Below are 23,614 nucleotides of genomic sequence, written 5' to 3' on the forward strand. Positions count from 1 at the left end.
GAAAGCTCTATATAAATGTTGCAATGAATACAATTAACGAGTTCATCCCTGCTTATGACAAAGGATGCCTCATAAATGTGAACATTAAACACAAGCACCTTCTAAAACTATACAGTACTTTCTACCCAACGAAAACAGGCTTTCTCCCTCGTGTTTCCTTGATAGCATCGAGAGGCGGCAGGGGGGCGGGGTGGGGGTCATTTTAAGTGGTGGTTCTCCATCCCAGCCCCCCAGTGATAAGTTGCCTCCGCCGCTCGCTGCGCCGCTTCTCGTGCTCGGCGGAGCGGGCTGGAGCTGGGTGTGGTTTGCGGTGATTGATGGTCCCCCTGTGAGTTTGAGACACACGCGCACTCACAGGCACAGTCATTCCTCCTCTGTCTTCAGGAATGCAATAATACTGTTTCCTCTGCGAGGTCGTGGCTGGGGAGGGGGCGGGAGCCCGGCTGGCTGCTTGCTTGGAGAAGAGGCAGAGCATCGCAGGCAGCGCTCTCGCTCGGATCCTCGCGTTGTCACTCGAGGTCTTCGGAAGAAGCTGTCGCCCGGGACCGGACCTGACTCCGCTCCACAGCGCGGCGCGCAGTGCTGTCCGCCTGAGCGCCTCAAGTTTCCAGTCGGGACCCTCCGGACGCGTCCGACGGTGCAAGGACTCGCAACCGGCCATGTAAGTGACTGAATGTGGGGCTCGGAGGCTGCATTCTGTGCGCAGCGGCCAGAGGGACCCGCTGCTCCGTAAACTACTTGATGCTGCTGGAGCTGGGCTGCGTGTGGGGAGTGGGGACGTGACCGGCCGGAGCGCCGCTTCTTACCGGAGGGTGAGTGCAGCCTCGTGCAGGAGTGCGCGACACTGGGGCTGGGGAGAGGGTCGTCGGCTGTTCCGGAGAGGGCAGCGAAATAGGGAAAGGGGAAGGAGGAGAAGAAATAGAGGGTGCAGCTAGGGACGAGGAAGGGAAATGCACTTGGCAGGGAAGTCGTGCGGGGTTTTGGGGAGCGAGGTGGTGTAGCAGGGCGAGAGGGGTGCGCCCGGGGAACGGCAGCAACTCCAGTGGCAAGCATTAATGGATGAATGGTTCATGCAGGAGAAAAGGTGGGAGTGGACATTGTCCGCGGAGAGGGGCGGGTTAAAGTGGGCAGTAGGTGTCCATAGATAGATGCTAAAGTAAGAAATGGCATTTGGGGGGAGAGGGGTGGCAAGAGGGGCCATCAGGCCATCTAAATGCGTGTGTGTGAGTAGTCTGCGTGTGTGTGTGAGGGGTTGGAGAAGGACTTGCTCGAGCGATGGTAAAGAATGGACCCAGAGAAGCGGGTGTGGGCGAGCGTGTGACAGAATCTGCGGACAGGGGATGCTGTTGGGTTGGACCAGGTAGGAGGTATTTAATGTTGAGAGCGACGAACGAGCTGGAGATCTTTCTGCTTATCCAGTGACGCCGTCCTTCTGAGAGGTCACTGTGGGTCACTTCCTTATTTATTTATTTCAAGTTAGTTCCTCGGCGTCAGAGCACTTAATGTTGGCAGAAAATGACAAAGTTTCTAACAAAGCCACCAGTACAAAATGCATACGTCACTCTGGATATCTCCCAAGGGGGTGGGGGCGGTCTCTAAAGAGGGCTGCTATGAATTTCAAGGAGGACCACATCACATCGCTCAAATGCACCCTCAAAAGAATTTAAAGTTGGCATAAGCCAGCAGCGCATGGAGTTCATATGTTTAGCAGTTGAAGTCAGTCCGAAGCTGGCACCCATTTCGCTGATGCTTCACTCCTGCCCCCCTGCCTCCTCCCCCCAATCACGCCTTCTTCCCGGTTATGTATATCTCCGTTGCCCGGCGCATCCTTTTCGCATTGTGGCTCTCAGTGCTCTTTTTGGCTGTTTTCCACTTTCTAATTCCTGATAAATTACAACATTTTTTTTCCCGATTCATTTCTCAAATTTAAGATCAAGAGTCATTTTGTAGGGGATAAACCACTTGTCACTTGTATTTACCTCCTCTCGTCCACTTCTGCGCTTCGTGCATATAATCGAATAAACTATGTTTTTGTATGCGCTACCTAACTTTGATGAAAGAGGTCTCGGTCCATGTCAGATATTTAGGGTATCCATATAAGACAGATTTATACATGATTAATCTCACAGCAGTACGTTTACATAGTGCTTACCCTGACATTCTGGCGCGGACTCAACCCTTCCCCACCTACACTGGACCCCCCCTCTCTTGTTGGCTAATAGTATGTCAGGTGGGAATTCACTTAATTGTAATTGCAGGCCTGCCGTCGGCGATCGGTAGTAAGGGTAACGGGGTTTCATCAAATTTCAGAGCAGGAAGAAGTGGGGTGCGGAGTGGAGCTTATATCAAAGATGGGCACAAAGGGTGGCCACGGCTTGCTTCCACTGGTGGCAGCAGTGATCAGTGGCCATCATCATAGATAAGCTTGCCAGACACTGTGCGTCTGTTCTGGATCGGAAAAAATGAGGTGGCGTGGGCACGGCTACAATTGATCGCCCGTTTCTGGAATCCTAGGTTACCGGTTACTGTTTTAGATCACCATTCTCAGTCCAGTGGCCCACATATTACATTCAAGATGCCTCTGCACATCTGGCGAGGCTCCGTAGCCTTGGGCCCCGTGCTCACAGCGGTCTACCTCATCTTTGGTTTATTAAACTCGGGGGAAAATAGTGTCTTTCCAAACTCCATGCATTCTGTGCCATATTCTAAAGTACTTTCTGAATGGTTCATCTGACATGACCACTAATTGTTACTCATAGCAGATTTACCCTGTACAAGGGCTGGTTAAGTAAAATAAAATGAAACATTGAATTGAATTCGGGCTTGCCCTGGGGGCCAGTGGAATTGTGGGTTTCTCATGGCGTGCCTGCGAGCTCCTTGGCGGGTCGGTGCACACCACACTGTGGCACTTCAGCCATGCCTTGACTCGTGTTATGGGGAGCTCCAGTCTGGGGGGGCTGGGTGAAGGCTGGACCTGGCGCAGCAGCGATGGTTGCAGGCTGGCTCCAGCCGATGACAGGTTCATGGTAACCAGAAGAGGCGGGAAATGGCTGATGCCTGAGACACAGCAGCCTGCACATAAAGGGCTAAAGTCCTCGGGAAGACGTACACAACTCATACTTGTTTTACTCACTCTTACTGGCCACGTGACAGTCTACATTCTGACGATCTGAAGTAGTAAACTTCTCAATGCCAGAGGTGCTAGACTTCAGGGTCATCGTGACCAAGTTTAACTTTAATCGATACATACTGCAGAGTGAGCTCTGAAACTGCCACTGCTGTGTAAGGTGTTGGACTCTTCGGTTCTTGTGCTGTTTGTTTGACTCCTGCCTGTATAGAAGTGTTTGCTGTGTTTGTTAAGGCCTCTGTATTTTTGGTCTGGCTTGACAGTGCAGTTGACTAGAATACGTATTGGTAGCAGTTATTTAACATGTACCTAAAGTGGGCTTTGGCTTCGACCCACAGGAATAATGCCTTCTCATCCACCTCATGGATATTTCGGATGGTAAATGACACATAAAGAATTCAAGTAACTGCTCTAAATTCACGAACGCTGTGAATCCATTCTTAATTCATAAGTAGGCTAACGTGTTTGTTATTTTATATCGATTTTTCGTGCTTGGCTATAAAACACTTGAAAACCCCAGTGCATTATTATAATTGACACATTTAGTCACCCCTCTTTGAAATAGTGATCAATTCCCAAATAACCAAACACATAAGGTTTCATTAGCTAATTTGTTACCATGTGTTTTAAACTTTTTTGAGTGACTATGTTTCATGTAAATCTATTGGTATTTATTTCCAGCCTGCTCTTTATTTCTAACCTGTGGCAACGGAAACGTTTCTTCTTTTGTCTCCACAATTCATTATCAGATTTGATGTAGATACGTCCTATCCTCTGACCTCTTGCTTTTGCTTTTCTATCCTAACCACACGAGACACGGGCCCAAGGAACCACCGTGTATTGCCATTCAGTTCAGTCTCCCTCTCTCTCTCTCTCTCTTTTTGTCACCACTCGGGCACCAGCTCGCGCTTCACTCAATGACATGGGCAGCCTAAATCACGTCCCCTTACTACTAAAACACAGTTGTGTACATATAAAATACTTACACTGGGAAGGAACAAAAAAGAGGTGGACTAAAGCACAAAGCCTACCAGAACAAGCGAAATGCCTAAGGAGAAGTCTACAGACATAAGGCAGGTGGGAGTAATGTAGTCCAAGAGCCAGGACAAAGCCAGAGTCTGAGTAGCATGTCACAGTGGTCAGAGGAATGGGCTGAAGCTCACTTCTCTGTGAGGCATATGGGCAGATGGAGGTCAGTGTAAGGGACATCCGATGAGCCCAGATTGGGTTGTCTCTTAAATTTCAGCCCTGACCTTTCAGACAGCCCCCCTCCAACTGCATCCTAGTTCTTCACAAGCTTCCTCATAATTTTGACAAGTTCACTTCCTGTTTCTTAAAGTTTACGCACAAGTGACTTTACTGTATTGGTTACTTAAAGGTATGGGTCACCTAAGATGCGTGCAGTCACATGATAAGGGAATGCTCATAGAACGGCATCTGGTGCTGTAGTGGACAGCATGGGTGATTGATTGCAGGGTGTTATGGGGTAGTAGTGGCCCTAGTAGGTCAGGTTTCCCAAAATGATCGTCACCTGGATGATAAAGGACATTAGCTTTTGAACTGTAGTGTATTGGGGTCGGTAACACTTCTGGTGCTGAAGAGGTATCCCTTGACCTTGCAAGTTGCTGTGAAGGAAGGAAACATTGGTTGCCGTTGCCCAACCCCGTCTGCCAGATGAATATAAAAATACCTCATAGATTCTGAGTCAGTGATGCTTGTGGCGCCTGCTCCCATAGGAAAAGCCACTCTCGCCAACTCTGAATCGCTGACAGTGTGGGAGTAAGAATGCAACCTCACTAATCATGGTGGAGAGAGCACTTGGGGAGAGGAGGGGAGAGGAAAGGGAATTGTTACCGGTGTGCTGTTTTTAATCCACCAGCGGGCCACTTCCACTATTGACTTTCTGTTCCCGCCGTGATGCAGGTGCCAACCTCTTTAATGAATTAAACACATATTTAAATGTAAAATCCTCTGAAGGAACACTTCAGGCTAGCTCGTTGTAGGCCTGTGCCCGGCTATTTTGTTATTGAAAATAGAGAGTTGTACACCACTCATAACTATAAGTTATATGTAAGACAAATATTGTTTGAACCTTTTATGTGAAAATGCGTTTTTGTCAAATGTTGACCGTTACATTTTTTTCTTGTTTTATTTGTTTTATTTCCCTCACTAGGTCCTCTTTTTTATATAGCTTTACTCACTTGGTCCCTGTGTTTTGAAACAACTTACCGGGATTGCTAGCATGATTCAAACATTCAGTATAACCTCTAGCTAGTCACTATGGCACGTCCACATAAAGTCAGGGAAATTAAGGATAATAAATCAGTTAATGGAATTATTAAGTAGGGTTAACATTAACGCAATTTGTACACTTTGATTTGCTTGAATCATTTCAATTCATAATTTATTTAATCAAAATTGTTGTTTGTGCTTTGCAGTCCAAGAGTGAATTCAGTATTTTCAGTTATCTTATGACAGCAAAATATTTTTTTTGTAGTTGCTTCTATGTATTCTTTAAGGAGCTTAAGCATTTTTTTTCTTCTCTGGCTCCTCAGGGGCAGTCCTCGTTGCTAGAAGAAAAGCTATGGGTGTTAAAATCCAAGAAGACCCCACCAGGTAGCGGTGTCTGGAGGACTAAACAGGATTTGTGGTTTCTCTGTGGATTATCTCTGCTGGGTACATTGGCTTTCTTCAGTGATCATCTCTCCTGTTTGGATTTGCTCTCCTTGCTCAGAGACTTACTTGGAAATTGAAAGCTTTTTGTTGTTTGGTGCAGAGTCAGAAGATGGCTTCCAGCCTTACGTGCACTGGGGTGATCTGGGCTCTTCTTTCCTTCCTCTGCGCTGCTGCCTCCTGTGTGGGGTTCTTCATGCCCTATTGGCTGTTGGGCTCTCAGCTTGAGAAGCCTGTGTCCTTTGGCACCTTCCGAAGATGTTCATATCCAGTGCGGGATGAGAGCCGCCAGGCTACAATAATGGTGGAACAGTGTGGCCGGTACGCATCCTTTGGAGCTATCCCAAGCGCTGAGTGGCGGATCTGCACTGTGGTAACAGGGCTGGGCTGTGGCCTCCTCCTGCTGGTGGCGCTCACTGCCCTCATGGGCTGCTGCATCTCTGAGCTCATCTCCAGGGCTGTGGGCAGGGCGGCCGGCGGAATACAATTTCTGGGAGGTAAGTTACATATTGGAGTCAAGACATCATTTCTCTATTACACAGAACATTTATTTCCAGCCTTTAGAAGTTCTTATGACCAAGCAATTCTCAGATCTCATGGTCTGCTCTGCATCCTTATGAATAAGCAGTTATGATGTCACACTAGGTGGGAAATGTGAAGGCATGTGAAAGAGCTGGTGTGAGCTTTTGAGTGAATCGAAACCAGTTTGAAAAGGCATTACAAAGCACATTGCCTTAATTTAGAAATTGTCAAAAGTGGAAATATTAGTTGTAAGTGTGCTGTTCATAGATTTCTACTCATTGAACACAATCCTTCTTTGAATTAAAATGGTATTGCCAGATGAAGAAATCCGTGTATAGCTGTTCCATGCTTCTTACAATCAACAAGAAGCTGGTGGTAGCTTTGCATCCACATATGTAGAAAAACATGAGAAAAAACACTACCTGCACATTACCCCCCATTTAAAGCTATGTTTGCAGTAATAGTATTACAGGTAGCAGTAACACAATTTCCAGAATCGTGGCATTAATGCAAATAACCTGAGTTTCTCTAAATGAGAGCCATTGTATTTTGTCTGAATTAAAATGTCTATTATTGTTTTACAAAAGAGCTAGTTAACCTCAGAATTAGGCAATTTTCTGGTATGTCAAGGTGATGGATACTACACCCGGTTGTTCTCTCCCCCTTATATCAATTCAGGGACCGTGTCTGTGTGGTGGATTTCTTGGCTTAGTGGATTTTGTTCTCTATAACTATCATTAAGATTTGGAGCAAAACAGTTGTGATGTTGAATTAATGTAACTTGAGCATTTTTGGAATCAGACATTGTGGTGGAAGAAGCTGTTTCCAGCACGTTTTCAGACCAGCTCAATTGTTTTCCACATCTTTATCTTCAAGAGACTGTAGCAAAAGTGCAGTTTTTAAATAGAGAACAACTCCAGCCAGAGGCTCAATTGTGGATGGTACGGGCAATCTTTACTGATTTGATTTACCTGCAATTGGGTTGCCATTATGTAAAAGAAATAAAAACTGTGAAAGAAAAGAAAATCTTGTTTATGTGGATGCTTTGGGGGATAGTCGATGTAGGTTTTTGTGTGCTTTCTGCCTTGCTGCTTGGCATATGTTTCCAATATTTCTGACTGTTCTTGGTCTAACCATAGAGTTTCATTGTATCAGTTAAGTGGAACCAGAGAGTTCCTATTGTATCAGTTTGTATCAGTTAGAAGTTTTATTCTAACGTGTTAAAATACTGTTTTATTATCCATGGGTTTTTATGTCTGAATGGAGATGATTGTTGAAGTCACATGTTGCCACACTTTTGTTATTGAAACACATCTCTGATATCAGTTTTACATTTTGATTATTTTGCTGCTCGTTCATGTTGCACACACCCTCATTGAACAGACTTGCCTTTGTAGTTACCTTCTAGTGAAGTGTTCTGGCAAAATGTTAACAATACTACTATTTCAGATGCAGTTATACTTTAGCATGGTAAACAACTGAATAATTGATTTATTTCCTGCACAGTTTTGGGCATGCCATAATTAATGCTTTATGGACACACTATAAGTTACACTGTATTGCGGTGCACGAGTTTACCGAGGACAGTTTTGCAGACTAATAGTGTCTGTGGAGAGTGACACGCTTGCAGAACAAATGGAGATTTTTTCCAGGAAAAATTTGCATTAGTAAAGCAAGAACTGTATGACGTGACATGTGCACTTGTAAAGTAAGATGTAAGACAAGTATATTTGCAAGGTGCTTTAAACCCAGGGGTATGAAGGGGATCAGTACGTTTGATGAAGGGAATTACTCCTAGATGACAAAAAAGAGAAAAGAGGTCAATCTCTTCTGAAATCTAATGGAAGAGCTCTCTTTTCTAAGCTCAAGGGGAAGATCATTCCCCAATTTAACTCCAGTGACATCTCATAGTATAACCCATATTGTTTTCCATTTTCAATTAAATGGACTAGCCACTTATTAGTTTGCTATCTCAATTTTGACCACGTATATAGAGTTTAACCTGGAACTCAAGTAAGCCAATTCCATTTGTTGCATAGTTGTGCAAATGACCATCAGAGTTCAAAGTCCCACGTGGGTTGCAATAGCGAGCCAATGTGCTTGCGAATGGTCGGGCTGAAATGCTGCTGATGGCTTAATGCTGTGAACAACCTACCAGTATAGGTTTATATTTGGTGAGATCATTCGAGTAGGATATTCCTGCAAGCTGCTAGGATCAATTTAAAAGGGTCTCATGGTAGTCATTGTATTATGCCACCAGGATCATGTTCCCCAAACATCCACAGATTACATTGGCTAAGGTGTGTACATTAGTACAGGAACAAATGTACAACAGGTAGGTGACAATTAATATTTTTTGTAAAATGTACGAAAAGTATGGTGGATATGCTGCCTAGATATGGGTAACACGATCGTTGTCTTAAGATCTGGGAATCATTAACCTTACCACAGATGTTTGAGAATTCCATGTTGAAACTGAGAGGATAATAAATATTATTTTGGAGAACTGGGGTGGAAAGATTTCACTGTGATACTAGCACAGAATCTCGTTACAGGTTGTATTGGTTCTGTTTTGCTTTGTGAAAGAAGTTCTTCACAGGCCCAATCTGCTGGAAACACTAGATGGGTCTTGTGTCTGAAAATATGTTTCTAGTTTTAAACACTGCTTCAGCACAGTAGACTTGGGGTTGAACTTGTTCACCTTCCCAAGATAAGCTTTTTACTCGTCCTTTGTATCCTTTCATACCTCTACTCGTCTACACCATTATTACAAGCATTTGTATTTTTTTAATGTAAAAACAGATCAATACCTAGTTGGGCTTTCAGGATGGCATTCTGCCCATGGACAGAGATTATCAGTGTAACTAGCATAAGTATCTTTTTCGACCCCTGTGTCAGCCATCTTCTAATCATTTTTGTAAAAGAGATCTCAGCCAAAGTGAATACGGAATATTGCAACAAAAAGGGTCGCGTCTAGGCTGCTATTGAATACGTTAAGAAAAACAATGGAAACATTTGCTAAATTCAGCATTAGCCATGGAATTCGCATCCAGTAACCACAGTTTTGAGAAGATGTGAGGAATGTCCCTTTTGGCAGAGAGATGACATGGTCATGCTTTTGAAATCCACGCTCCTCTGGTGAGTTCATCTAAAAAGTTTGTTACGGAAGAATGTCTTCTGCAGAACAGGCCTGTGAACCAAAAAGAGTACTAGGAAAAAAGTTCAAGCTAGTCCCGCACCTGCCTGTCTTTCTTTCTCTCGTTCTCTCTAGCTATCTTTCACTTTAGCCTCTCATCTGCCTCCCCCTCTTTTTTCTCTCACCATCACTCTGTCCATGCAACCCCACTGTGCCTGCTTCCCCAAGGAGAAGAAGAGTCCCTCTGTAGGACTTCAAAAATGGCTTCTAGTTCCCAAAACCCTTCCACTCCCCCCACGAGACACACGCACTACTCCCGATGGGGTAAGTGGCCAATCCGACCCTGGTCTGCTGCATGAGACAAATAGTCCGGAGACACTCATATGTCTTAAAAACAGTCAGTTTATAATCACGCTCATTTGTCATTGATATTATGTAGGATTGCATGAAGGTTTGGAAAGATAATGGGAGAACAATCTCTTTGCTGAAAGAAAACTTGGCAAGTCCGTAAAAGAGAGATGGAATGAGTCTTGAGGTCCTTGTTAAAGACTGTGCATTCTCCCACAACCCCATAGTAAAATGTTTGTACGAGAGTGTGGAGTGTAGAGAACAGGAGGAGACTTGTTCTAGTAACCAAATATAAGTGCCCCGGACCTGTCCTTCAGACGTTTTTCATGAAAATCTTATTTGTAAATAACCAGCTGTGCAAACAACAATGACCAAGCGCACAACGATCCTGAAAACAAACATGAAAGTTAAGACTGCTGTGGTGGATTTGTAAACTCTTTATTTTTTAAAAGAACTCAGGGATTGTGTATTGCATAATGGAACTTGAGAATCAGGTTGTTATCTTGTATTCTAGCCAAGTACATTTTAGTAACTTAATTTCTGCTCTTGTTTGGAGCAAATAACCAATTCTGAATTAAACACAAAATTATTCTTAAAAATAGGTTGCCTGCTGTAAAATGGGTATATCTGTACAGCATTAGTTCTTATTGTACAAAATACTACTTGCTGTTGGAACATACTATTTTTCATTGAGTTTATCCTATGAAGTTAGAATCACACTAAGCTTCTATCTGAACTCAGAACTGACCCCCTCCTGAAATATTAGAGAGGAAGAAATGAACTCTAAATATCTGAGATGAGATGAGCCAGCTTCTGACATGTTTGAAAAGAAAAGTTGAAATGATCAAAGTAGAGTCTTGGAAATACGCTACAACTTTGCCAGAGGGTGTGTTACATCTTCAGGTATTGTTGTTGAATATGTTTTACCCAATGGAGTATCCTGTGACCCAGGTGTCAGAAGAGAATAAATCACCCAAGAGATTTGCTAAAATTAGAAGATCAGGGCAGTGGGAAGCACGGGATGATTTCTTGAAAACAGTTCATGGCATATAGGTTCCAATACAGAGGCAATAGGCCAGAGGCTTTCCAAGCCTGTCACTTGACATCCTGATGGACAAGAGTTAGGGACTAAAGCAAACAAGCATAGATCTCACTATGTATCATCGTAAAGTTGAGGCAGGGTGACTGATCAAATACGGCCACTTGATAGCAACCACTACAAGGCTTTCCAAAAAGGGAAAGCAACGAAGCAAAGCTGAGAGCAAATACTTGAATCTGAGAAGAGGAAAATGCAATGCATACAGAGGACCGGATGAGCTACGACATATTAGCAACAATCGTTTCCATGTTTTTCTCCCACCAGTTATTAATGGATTGAGCCAGTCTTTGTGCAGGATTTTGCACTCTTGTTGGTGGGATGGTGAACCCGTGTAGGTGTAGTTCTGTGTAAGATAGTATTTATTGTGGATCTAAATCCATCACTATGTCAAGTGACAGGCTTGTAAAGCCTCTGGCCTATTGCCCCAGTCTGCAAGAGAGAACAGAAGCATAGTGACAGAAAAAGCAATGACTTGGGATAGTCTGTCAGGTGCCACGTTTATAAAAACACCATACCTATGCCATGGATCCCCTTAAACATGTGAACATGCCTGATGGACCCATACAGAGTTTGATTGGGTGGTTAAATAAAGAGCCTGCTCACTACATAGGGGCTGGTCAATGACCTTAGCTTTGATGCTTTGATTGATGCTACAGAACTAGAGTTTAAGAAATCCTTACAGAGCGACAGATGGCACCAGAGGATATAGTGGTCCTCGCTGTGAACTGGGTGAACTCTCCTGCCTATTAAACAGCAGTGAGATATGCCTAGCATGTATTACCTTGTGATATGATCAGAATATCCTCATATCATAGCGTGTGTAAGTAGCTTGCCTGCCCCAAGCAGTGGGGTGTGCAGTGCAGGTCGTTGCTGCCCTCGCTACTGAGGCACAACCCCTCTATCCCTGTCACTCACTATGACAGATGACTGACCACAGTGTTCATGCGTCTCCCGGGAGGGGAGAGTAATTAGGAATGTAAAAGACGGGAAAGGGGAAAGGTCAAGGGAAAGCAAGCAGAGGTTGAAGGCCAGGCTAGCAGTGGCAGAACAAGGGGCGGGGTAGGGAGAGCTGTTTTTAGCAGGGAGCAGTTTTAAGGTGACGGTAAACACACCATCCTGTAGCTCTTAAGGGCTAAGGATCCGTGAAGTCCTGACCAGGGAAAGGCGCATCCTCTTTGCTGAACTACATTCACAGTGTGGTAAAGCTGATTCGTTGTGCGAAGACTGCAAGCCTGGTTCAGTGGAAGGTTTTCAACGATTCGATCAGTTTTCCCGGTTTTATGGCACATGAACCTTGCTTGATGGCTTTGGAATTCAAAGCGATGCAGTCACATATTTGCCTTTGGTCTGGGAAATGTTTACCCTTTTCGTGTGCACAATACTAAAGACTGGCATGGAAGTGAAAAATGCTCTAGTCAAGTGGGGTGTCAATAATGCAGTGTCCATCACTATTTTTGGCACATGCCGGCCCATGTCCTTATCTCATTAGGCAGTGCAATAAATTGGGCAAGGGATTAAGAATCATGACGTCTTGTTTTTTTTTCGTAGCCGCTTGAGCCCTTGGATAGAAGGCTGGACACGTTCTCTTGGGGGAATTCAGAAGCAAGATTTTTTCACGCTAAGCAAAATATTTTAGAATGGGTAGCCATTGTTTACCTTGTAGAGTTGGATCTGCAAAAGTTAACCACACCACACTTACTCTATGTGCAATGAAAGACCACGCTCAAATGTATAAAGAAGATAATATTCATGGTCTCTGTTAACACTAGAATTTATCTGCAATGCTGTTAGTGGATAACAGCCCACCGAATCCAAAATGAAAACTGAATAGTACTTTATCACAGTCATCTACACATAGAAGACCCTGCATACATCTTCCATGATGAAACTCGATTTGCATTCACACAACACCAAACACTTCTATACTAAATGTTGAGGAAACTCTGGGAGAATTAAACACCAGGAAACAACAGACGCAATTGAATAATGACCCTCCCAGACAGGGCCAGCCTTAGTGCTGGTGACGCCCTATGTGACAGTCTTTTTAGGCGCCCATGACCACCTCCTCCGATTCCCCCACCACCACCAAGCACAAAAAGTGACCCCTCCCCTCATCTCTTCATAGCCCCTCTGTCATATACATTTCATTTGTTCTAAAGGGATGGTAAAGGCTGACTTTACCAATCCACTCAGCTATCCACATTAACTACAGTTCTCTTCTTTGCAGCAGGCATAGTAACCTCTGCGCTACTTAAAGGCGAGTCAAAACTGCCACTAAACAAAAGGCCGATCCTCCTTGCTCTAGCAAGAACACTGATCACAAGAGTTATCTTGATCTTTTACTGGTTGCCTGAAGGATGGACGCACAACAAACTTTTTAGCAGGTGCTTTTAAATCGCAAGTTTCGTAAGTTATTACTAAACACAGCACCACCTGAGGTCACCACCCGGTGCGGCCGCACCGCTCGCACCGCCCTAAGGCCGGCCCTGCTCCCAGATTTGCACAACATGGCGTCCAGATTGAGAAAGTGCTGTAATGGAAGTTAGGCCTATATAAAAGCCAGTAACATAACACAGTAACACATAACCTTAACAAACCATGCGCATATTTTATAAACTTGTTCGGGTCGTCAATTAACCCCTCGTTGTCGAGACCACATCTCTTGCATGGTTTCATGGACCATCACCGATGTAACTCTGATACTGTGTTTGTGCCCTAACAGCTGCAAGCTCACCGGACTCAAGGAACAATAACGTTACAAAAGGGCAAAGATCTTCATTCACCAGGTTACCATTATAGGAAGATGTTAGATAGTTATGCTATGCACATCGCTTTCGAAATTGGCCCGCTTAGGTCTCCTATACTGAACGTCAGAAATATTTACCGGTAGACATCAAGATTTCATGCACATATATATTGGGGGTCACCATTAACATTTTGAAGAACACAATATAATGGTACTGAAAAATGAGCCCCAAGCATGCAACTATATTGGAGCCACACCCTGCACACCCTGAATTACAACTGGTCTGTACTAAGATTGTATTAGCTCAGTCATGCTCAATCATATTGGAACATATTGCGCGACTCTTTGCATACATTTTGTATAGACCAATGTTCCGTACACCTTGAGCCATTCCATATTATATGCTGCATATGCTCAACCAGACTAAGCAATAATTAGTCACACTTTGCATATCATACATCTCTCCTTACCTTCCGCCATGCTGTGCAGACCCTCCGTTTAGGTGGACACACCCCTCAGGAATTATCTGCACAACTTTAGCTGCGCCATGCTCACTGTTCTTCATGGTCTGCTACCCCGTGACACTCTTAATGCAGAATGAACCACACTCTGCCCATTCTTAGCCGCACTCTTCCCGTACTCCGCTGGGCTGTACACATTGTACCCACTCCCTGCATAGGATCAGTTGCTCTCCACTCACATGCTCTGCACAAACTCAGATTGATGTTTTCACACATTCCACCATTCTAATCTGTGTTTCGGGTTGAGAAGGGAGGAGCTTTTCTCTATAGGAGAAATGCCGTCCTAGTGAGGGAAACCTGACAGGGGAGGCCAGAGAGGTAACACACCATGGAAGGAAATGGGTCCAGCTGAACTCGAGCTGTGTAGGTAGTCACAAGGAAGACAGAAGTGTAACTTTAACCTTGCTGTTTCCTGCTGCTGTCTGTAAACATCTGGATGCTGTGAGCTGCTTCACACATTGCACATATCCCCAAGCACAAACTTATGGTCAAGGTAGAATTGCAAGAATTATTGAGAAGTACACAACCACAGCCTATTCTAGCCTGGTCCCCACCTTATAGTTTTCTCTACTCTTATTAACTATGCTAAATGGGAGACACGAGAAGCCCGCTGTTCTATATCCAAAAATATCCAAAGGCAAACAGAGAGCATGGTGTTTAAGTGGGGTGCCTGGATCATAAGGAACTATGAATATTTTTCCCGCACTTGTACATTTTGTTTGTACTTTAATCATCTGGTTTATTTCACTAATTTAGCTGGCTCTGGGCCTTTGTTTGTGAGAGAGGAAGGTTGCAGGTTTATTCTTTGTTTGATGTTTCCATTTGTGGATTTAATTGCTAAACATTCTTTCTTATAGTTATGACACCCAGTGTTAAGTGGGTTAAGATGGCTCAGTGGTTTTTCAAGTTTAAGAATTGACCTTGGCACAATTAGTCTGTTCTGTTACTGTGTATAAATGCTGTGGTTTCTTTTTACACTTTTAAGTGGCCAATGTTCTGTAGAGCAGTTTTGCATAAATACACGTTATATACATATTTAAATATGCTTACATACGTGTGTCAGTATGAAGACATTTCCAGAAGTGTTCAGGCTTTGTCTCTGCATGTTTTTTTAACGTGAGTGCAAATCAGTACGAATAATATGAAAATAAAACGCATTTTCTTTTACATTTACATTCTTCAGCAGCACTTGCTTTTAGACTTTTTAATGGTTCCAACCTCCCGCTTTACTTGTCTCTGTGCGTCAGGCGGGGATTCAGGATGTGTCCCACGTTGTCTCTGAATACCACTGAAATCAAAATCAGTGTCCCCTGCTCTTACCCTGCAGGGGTTCCATATGTTCAACTCCCGAGGAGGAAGTTTTTGCGGCGCGTGCCCAGAGCGCCACCTGAATGTGACCTTATACAAGCCAACTACCAGCAGGTGACAAAGTAAAATATGCTACCTCCTGGGTTAATGGAGGCGCGCTCAGGAGGAGATGTGAGCAGCTGCGGTGATCTTACAGACGCACTTAACAAAATTGTACCTTTGATGCTGCAGAAATTGGAGCGGGCACTTCTTCAAAAAAAGTTCAAATTATTCAAAGGAAACAACTTCACAGGTTCTATTTATAGGGCATAGATGTGTTAAAGTGGGTTGCTTTTTTATTTGTACGCGGTTCATTAATTATTGAATAAGGGATTTAGGGCGGACAGAGCTTGTTTAGATACAATATCATTTTAAATAAGAAACGTTTAAATATGTACTTCAATTAACTCGTGCATTTGAATGTGTTGGCACTAAAGCCATTTATTTCAGGTAGGAGTAGCCAAGAGTAGTGTCTGCTCCGTGTGCTTTTTGAGACCCAAAATATTTTTGCTTTTAGACAATGTTTTGTTTTTAGTCTGGCGAGGCCCTGGCATCTTGTACTTCCTGGTTACTATTAGTACTCCTGGTCCTGCTGTTGCTACCCCTGCTGTAACAGAGTAATCGGGACTCTTAAGAGCTCATTTTCCATCATGTACTTAGCACCTCTTTCACTTCCCTAGCCTCTTAGTAACAAATAGTAGAGTTTAAGGGTTTAAAGTCCGCAATATGATCAGGTTACTAATCCAGATTTGGGTTCAAAGTGTTCGAATCGGGATTACAAGTGGTGCACAATTACTGCACGGACATCGGCTTTTTTCATGCAGTATGTTTACAACAGGCCTATGTTATGTTGTTATGCTATGTTAATTTAATTGATAACGCTCACGAATCACCCTGAAAAGGGTATCTCGGCGCAGCCACAAGTCACAATTAGGCAGAGCAACTCTGTTAGAACAGGACTATTTTAAGGGCTTTCTTGAACAGATGGTGATTAGCAATGTAAGAATATGGAACGGCAAATTATTCCAGTATGGTGGGTCCAGATACGCAAAGGATTGACCCCCTTATTAAGTCTTTCTAATTTGTGGGATCTTGAGCATTGCTTTGTCACTAGATCTAATGCATTTCGAAGGACGATGTTGAATGAGCTTTCAAGATAGATAAAGTGGTCCTTTCCGTGTCAAGGCTTTATGTGTTAGGCAGCAAATTATGAAAATGATTCTCTTACGCACTGATAACCAATGGAGAGAATGCAGGAGAGGGGAAGAGGCTGACCCAGCGGGAAAGTTGCGAATGAGACGGGCGGCCGTGCTCTGTACAACCTGTAATTTAGACAGCAAAGTCTCATTCGCCACAGCCAATAAGGCATTGCTATAGTCCAAGCGACTGATGAACAGAGCTTGAACCAGGGTTTTCCTACCAAGGGAAAGGTTCTTCTGAGTAGGCACATTGTTTGAAAACAAGAGCCTGTGATGAACGTAAACTGAACCTAACCTTCTCTGTCATGGAGAGGGGTTGGACCAGCTGTACTCCCAAGTATTTTACAACCAGTTTAGGTGTGGGAGCGACACCATATTCAGAAGGCCAAGCACGGATGGTGAGTCAACATCGAGGGAGCATCGGACCTGATCGATGACAGCAACCAAGGCTGTCTCAGTACTATTTGATGGTCTAAAACCAGATTGGGACAAGTCCAGAATCTTGTTGGGCTCAAGATATTCCATAAATTGTTTGTTTATTAGATTTTTTGTACCTAGATATACAATTATCATTTTTGTCACAACAATGTTCTTTTTGCTGCTCTAAATCAGATCACAAGATCTCTAAACACTTAATTACGGACTAGTGATCAGGAACAGTTGAGATATCACAACTTTTCTATATGAAGCTTCAGTAGGACTATCACATTTTATTCAAGCTAAATTTAAACACCATACTAGGCTTTCCCTCTAGCTCAAACACAGTATAGGCCCAAGCTGGGAAAATATCCTTCCTGTAGTGGACCAAGATTTATCCAGACCTGAAAACAACCTAGGTCTGCTTTGGATAGGGGTTCCTTCAGACCTAAACAAATCTTCCCTTTCTTTTGCTAGTTCTTTATTCTGTGCTCACTATTTTTTTTTAAATTATAACATAGATTGTTACAAGTTAGTGCTTTTGTATTCACTACACTTATATAATTATGACATACTTTATCATCCACGCCTTAGAAACCAGAAGAGAAGGGAGTATGTCTTATGCAACAACACCTGTTATTAATGTTTGTTTTCCTTAGTTTCATCCCTTCTTAAGAAACATCATGTTGCACCAGGTTAGCTGATGTCAATCTAAGCCCACGGTACGTTCGTGTACGATACCGTTTAGATAATCCGCCACTATGGTCATGCCTCAGTTTTTTCAACAAGAGTTGATCTGACTCAGGAAGTGGTAGTTCGTGGGGGCATTCCTGAAACAGGGCTCTGTGTAGCCTGAGTATGAGGGGTTGTCTCTCCTTTGAAAGGATGATCTTTGATCTCTCTTGCAATATATGTAATTTTCTCATTCATTTGGCAGTGTCATAATAGCAGTAGAACCGTTTCCTAGCTATAATTAACTTTCTGGGAATTACTGATTAGCCTTACATTTTGAGAGTGATATACAAACAGATTAGGTCTTCAACGATTGATCATTTGTTTCATGGTGCATTGATTGTGAATGGTTTCTCCTTATAGATTATGCTAGGGACAAACAGACAACAAGGCAAGAGCACATCTAAATTGCATACCTCTCTTGATTAGAGAAAGGCTAATTTGTTTTTTATTCAACAATACTGTTGAAACAGGCTTATTTTAAAATGTATGTGTGCAGTCTATCATCCTGGCTAGAAGCGTCAGGTTTCTCATCACTCCAATCATTATAGCGATCACACCCAATCAGAGACCTTCTATGTATCGCATGGCAGTACCAGAAAAGGGTAATGAGGATGGCACGGCCTGTACTGTCAAGACTTATCTTGTATTGTCCCTTCCCATTCTACTACCAGTGAACCCTTTTTGGTCTGTTTGTATTACTGAAGATACAATGGCTCCATTCCTGTTTCCAACCAACTTGGCACTGTGTACCTTGTAATCAGGACCACTGGAATTAGGTGGCAGGGGAGCACCAAATTATGTGACAGGTTCACTAAATTACGTAGATAGGAAAGGCAAATTTAATGCAGCACATTTTTTGATACTTCATTATTTTGTCATTTTTACACATGGTAATACTGTCTGGAATTATTTTAACAACGAAAAACAGAAAGAACAACTGAAAAATAACCAGTTAACCTTTTCAAAGAGCTTTCCACTGAGCGTGAACTCATTCTGCCACAGATTTAGTAACTTTTCACACATTTGAACTAGAAACAAAAACATGTATTTTTATTAAAATCTGCAGATTATGCAACAGATGATGGATTATATGGCAAGTGCTGCATATCCATAATTATGCAAAAAAAAGCCACGGTTGTGGAATCACATAATTCCAGTGGACCTGATTGTAATCCAACACTGAACAGGAATATTGACTTGTAGGAAGAGCAGCCCTTTTCAAAGACTGTAATTAGTGTGCACAGCCACATCTTGGACAATTTAGCTTAGATTATCCTAATCATGTCGGGTGCCCTTATGAGAATAAATCTAACAAGAGATCCAAGTTTTTTCAAGGACATCTGGTGTGAAGCCATCTAATCCCAATATTTTCTTAAGGATCTTGGGTTTGCCTTGTTACTTTTTCAATATCTTTTTAATGTGTTTGATATAGACTCAAAAGACACTTTAGTACCTCTAGGATTCATTAAATAGTGTAGCAAAGATAAGGTTTTTTAATAGTGACAATGGCTGAGTTTTCCTGTTTTATAGAGCGGAAAGGCCAAGAGTCTTCTGGTTCCATCCCATGATTCAAAATATACTCTTTTAATGCCCATGCCCTCCGAGATATTGTTTTGCTTGTAATGCTAGCATTTGGTCTGCCATTTGGTAATGGTTTAACGCACAAGGGTGCATATCCTCAAGATCTCCAGACTCTTTTCAGAAATTCCTTTTCTCGTTTTGTGCTTCATAAGCATGGCTTGCATATTGTCAATCTTCATTGCAAACCCCTTTATTTTCTTAGATACATTCTGTGTGCTAGAACGCTCTTCAGTTGTCGGTATTTTTTGTAGTTGTCATACCGTGCTTTCCCTCTTTTTGGGTAATGAGCTTTTCCTTACTTGCCATTCACCAGATGTAAATGCCTGTCAATGTGCAATCAACAGCTGGATGGTTCTGCTAGAGGATGCTTGTTGATCAATGCATGTTCTCCCAAATTGTGCAAAGATGGTAAATACACAAAGGGCAACAACACCAACTGACTGTGGCAATCATGTAGGAGGTTGTAGTGGCTTAATGGCGCTTCTAACACCACTTTTTGGGTCGAGCATAGCAGCGGGCAAGCGCTGCTGTTTTCAACATGTAATCTGTTCTGTGGGCTTTCACCATGCCCATCACCTTCCTTCGTTCTTGGCCCTGTCTTTCAAAAATCCCTTGATTTCATTGGGAAATGGTTTACGTTTGTCCTGCCTTGAGGCTGATTTGTTACACCCTGCAGACTGACCTTGTTACATGGATTATTGCATGTTTAGCCATATACTTTAGTGCAGGAGCACTACCTTTTTCTTTTGGCCGTCCCCTTTGTGCTCCTTGGCAGTCATGGCGCTTTGAAGCTTCATACAGTGCAAACTCGATCAGAGGTATTCTCATTTAACTTGGGCTTCTCTCAGACTTGGAAGCTTGCTTGTTTATTCTAAAGAATATCCTAGTACTGTTTTGTCAAGTTAATAAAAGTTTGTTGTTTTAGTGTTCTGCAAGTTTCTTAGCTGTGGAGTTGATGTTGTTCAACATTAGGGGGGTTTCCCGTTCAGTGGCCTGCAAGAACTGTGGTGGGACTGGTTTGGGTGGCGGAGCACACGCAGATCAGATCGCAGTCGAAAACCCAGTGTCTGCTTTAGCATTAATAAACAGCAAAAGCTTGCTATGCCCTGTGGGCCTTGAATAGTTCAGTAGGCAGCAATGGAGTGCAGGCTGGGCACCAGGATGGAAACAGTACTATCAGGTTACAGTTTGAAAATATCGGTGGGACAGGTTGGCCGCTGCCACACTATTAACTGGCTGCGTAATTGGGAGAGACAATTTTTTGTCTGAGTTTTCCAATTAACGTGGGTGTAGCTGCAGGGGTCTAGGCACCTGTGTGTGCAGCGTTTAAGCTGGGTTAAAACTCCTGCGACTAATGCTTGTTTTCAGTCACGTAAGTACATTTATTTTAACCTCTCTCTTAAACATGATCCAAAGATGTTGTAGATCTGTATGGGTGCGGCTACCTTGTGCACAAGGACATCTATTCACCAAAATACCAGGGGAAGCGGAAGTGACATCAAATACCCTTTGACCTCTAATAACATCACAGGGGTGGGTACCAACATTAGTGCCTCCATACCATACCTTTTATTTGCTGTCTAAGGACTAGAATAAGAGCAAAGTGTGGAAAATACAGAAATCAAACAAGAATATTACTGCTTTATGATGAGGGCAGTGCAAAACAGGACGCAGAAAAAGTACTATTGCACTATTTAATATGGGCTTTTATCATAGGTGATTTTTTTTCCATGCAGTTTGGATTAATGTTTTTGTGACTGGTACTGCCGCGTGATATTCCTTTTGACGCGCATCTTTATGCACACAATCTTCTCAGGGTATTTGGAAATTACCATGCAGCTAAACATGGGGCACAAAATCTGTGTTGTTCCATATCTGAGACACAATTTTAAATCACAGAGAGAAATAGTGGTGTGTGCTCCCCTACACACACACACACACACACACACACAACATGCACTGTTTTATTCTGGCCTTTACATAAAAAAACACTTAATCGTGTTCCAGTGACACAAACGGTGGCAAAAGCCACTAATGTTTCCATTTGAAAGGTAAACATACATCCCAATATTCCAAGACAAAATAATTTCAAGGGTATTTTTTAATTATTTAAACGGTCACAAAATTATTACTAAACAGAAGCAGAATTAGCATGTTAAAAAAATAGAGTACTTTCCTAAACTCTCATTGAAGTCTTATCCCCTGCATTTCTATATTCTCAAAACATAAACAAGGGTCCAGTATTTTACTCTGAGAAAGGTGGCAACGTCGGTTCCAGAGATGCAGTGAGGGCAGTGGCTGGAGTGCCAACTGGGAAGCCAGAGTAACCATTTGATTAATGACATCCATGGAACAGTGGTTGTCTTTTTGAGATTCTGGAATGGACGTGCAAGTAGAACAGGTGCAAATTTTGCAACTACATGTTCAACAAGGAAATTCCCTGTGTGTTCAGATGACCCTCCTAGTTTATTTCTCTAGTTACTACTCCGTGGCTGTCTTTTGGAAATTGTGTTAGCCAGCCAGCGACTGAAAGTGATATTCTATTGTAATTAGCATGGCACATTTAAATTAGGATGCTAAATGGCAAGATTGTCATTTTTTGCTGCAGATAGAGGAATAAGGTTAGTGGGAGTGCCTTAGTTATATGCAGGGCCACTGGAATTATGTGGCGGGATAGGCCAAATTACGAGGCAGGGTTGACATATGTATGTAGCAAGAAAAAACAATTAGGCATTTACAATGCCAATAGCTCTAACTCTCGCAAATGTGAGACCTATTGCATTGCAAATGCTTTTTTGTCCCCTATTTGATGAGCAATCTTTAATGCAACCTATCTGTCATGGTGTTTTATTAATGTGGGTTATGCTGAATTGTTTGTTGGGATGGGATTCAAGCAATGTAGGAAGGAGAGGATTGTGGGGGTTTTCAAAGAGAGTCCTTTGGTGCACTGGGAAGAGTTAAAATGTATTTGCCATTTCTCTGGTGAATACATTTTTGTAGGGCCATCCCTGGTGCAAGTGCCACTTGATTGGTTCATTGTGTATCAGTTCAACACATGCCTTCTTCACGCTATATCATCCTGCAGACAAATATATATAGGCAGCTGGTTCTGCATACTATTGTCTGCCTGAACTATACTTTTACCATATTATCAGAGGTGAACACAAAGCTACTACTTGAAAGGACATGAAAGCAAAATGCCTCTCTAGTTAAAACAACAACAAAAACACTAGATTTGTCATATCACGAACTGTTCATCCTCCATGCAGTTTATTTTCCATAAGCAAGATATTTGTTTTAAAAAATCATTCAGTAGAGCTGACTTAAAAAAACAAAAAAAAAAACCTTAAAAAAACTCCATCACATTTTCAATATTTTTGCTGTGACCCACAGCTTTGAAGGAAATAGGTTTAACGGTGTTTCCCTTCAGTTTAATGAGGAAAAAATTACTGAAAGCCAAACAAAGAAAAGGGCGCGTGGCATGCAGTCACAGCCTAATTTGAAGACAATGAGATGAGTATTGTGCGTGTGGCCCTGAGCTACAAGCTTGTAACTAACACACATTATGTGCGAAGTCGACCCAGCAAACCCGCTAGCTGTGAAAATTCCTTTACTTTTATTCACCGGAATCAGCCACCAAAATGCTCATTATGAATTCGAGGGGTATTTTTCCTCAAGGAATATTTTGTTTCTGTCACCAAAGCAGAAGGAAAATTAAAGTTACCACTTTGGCACAGATGGAGAACGCGCAAGCACATTTTCAAAGTGGTGAGCGAGATTGACATTAGCTGTTTTATGTTCTAAAGACATAATTGGAGGCCGCACACTAAAATTCACTTTAATGGTATGGAAATCACGCCACTGTTGCTAATTTTCATATGCCCAGTGGACCAGATAACAGGTTGCATGTGATCAGTTTTGACATTTGAAACAGAGGTCTACACATAACACAAATACAGATGGGTATATATGGGTTGATATGCCCCACGGTGCATTTTTGTCTAGCCTGACTACAAGGTGTAACTATCTTGCAGCTATGTGTGTCTATGTCTTCTGCTAACAAGAGGCAGCCTTTTAGCATTCTTGGGAAGTCTTTATCCATCTCAGTCCGCTTTCGAAAGTAGGTTTTCTGAAATTTCTGTAGCTTGATTATTGCAGGAGGA

The 23,614-nt window shown here is 42.7% G+C and overlaps 1 protein-coding gene across 2 annotated transcripts in view; it reads left to right on the plus strand.

The window, feature by feature from the left end:
* The first annotated feature begins 232 nt into the window (after nt 1–232).
* The window catches only part of LHFPL6 (LHFPL tetraspan subfamily member 6), a 299,380-nt gene continuing 275,998 nt past the window's right edge, over nt 233–23,614 (plus strand). Inside the window, exons 1-2 of one of the 2 annotated variants that reach the window (XM_069205483.1) lie at nt 233–661; nt 5,683–6,297. In XM_069205483.1, coding sequence (XP_069061584.1) covers nt 5,913–6,297 — 385 coding nt within the window. In that variant the 5' untranslated portion in view covers nt 233–661; nt 5,683–5,912. Of the gene's footprint in view, nt 813–5,682; nt 6,298–23,614 lie in introns of both variants that reach the window. The other variant, XM_069205484.1, reaches the window with a different exon arrangement.

Source organism: Pleurodeles waltl, chromosome 8, assembly GCF_031143425.1.
Source record: "Pleurodeles waltl isolate 20211129_DDA chromosome 8, aPleWal1.hap1.20221129, whole genome shotgun sequence".
NCBI lineage: Eukaryota > Metazoa > Chordata > Amphibia > Caudata > Salamandridae > Pleurodeles > Pleurodeles waltl.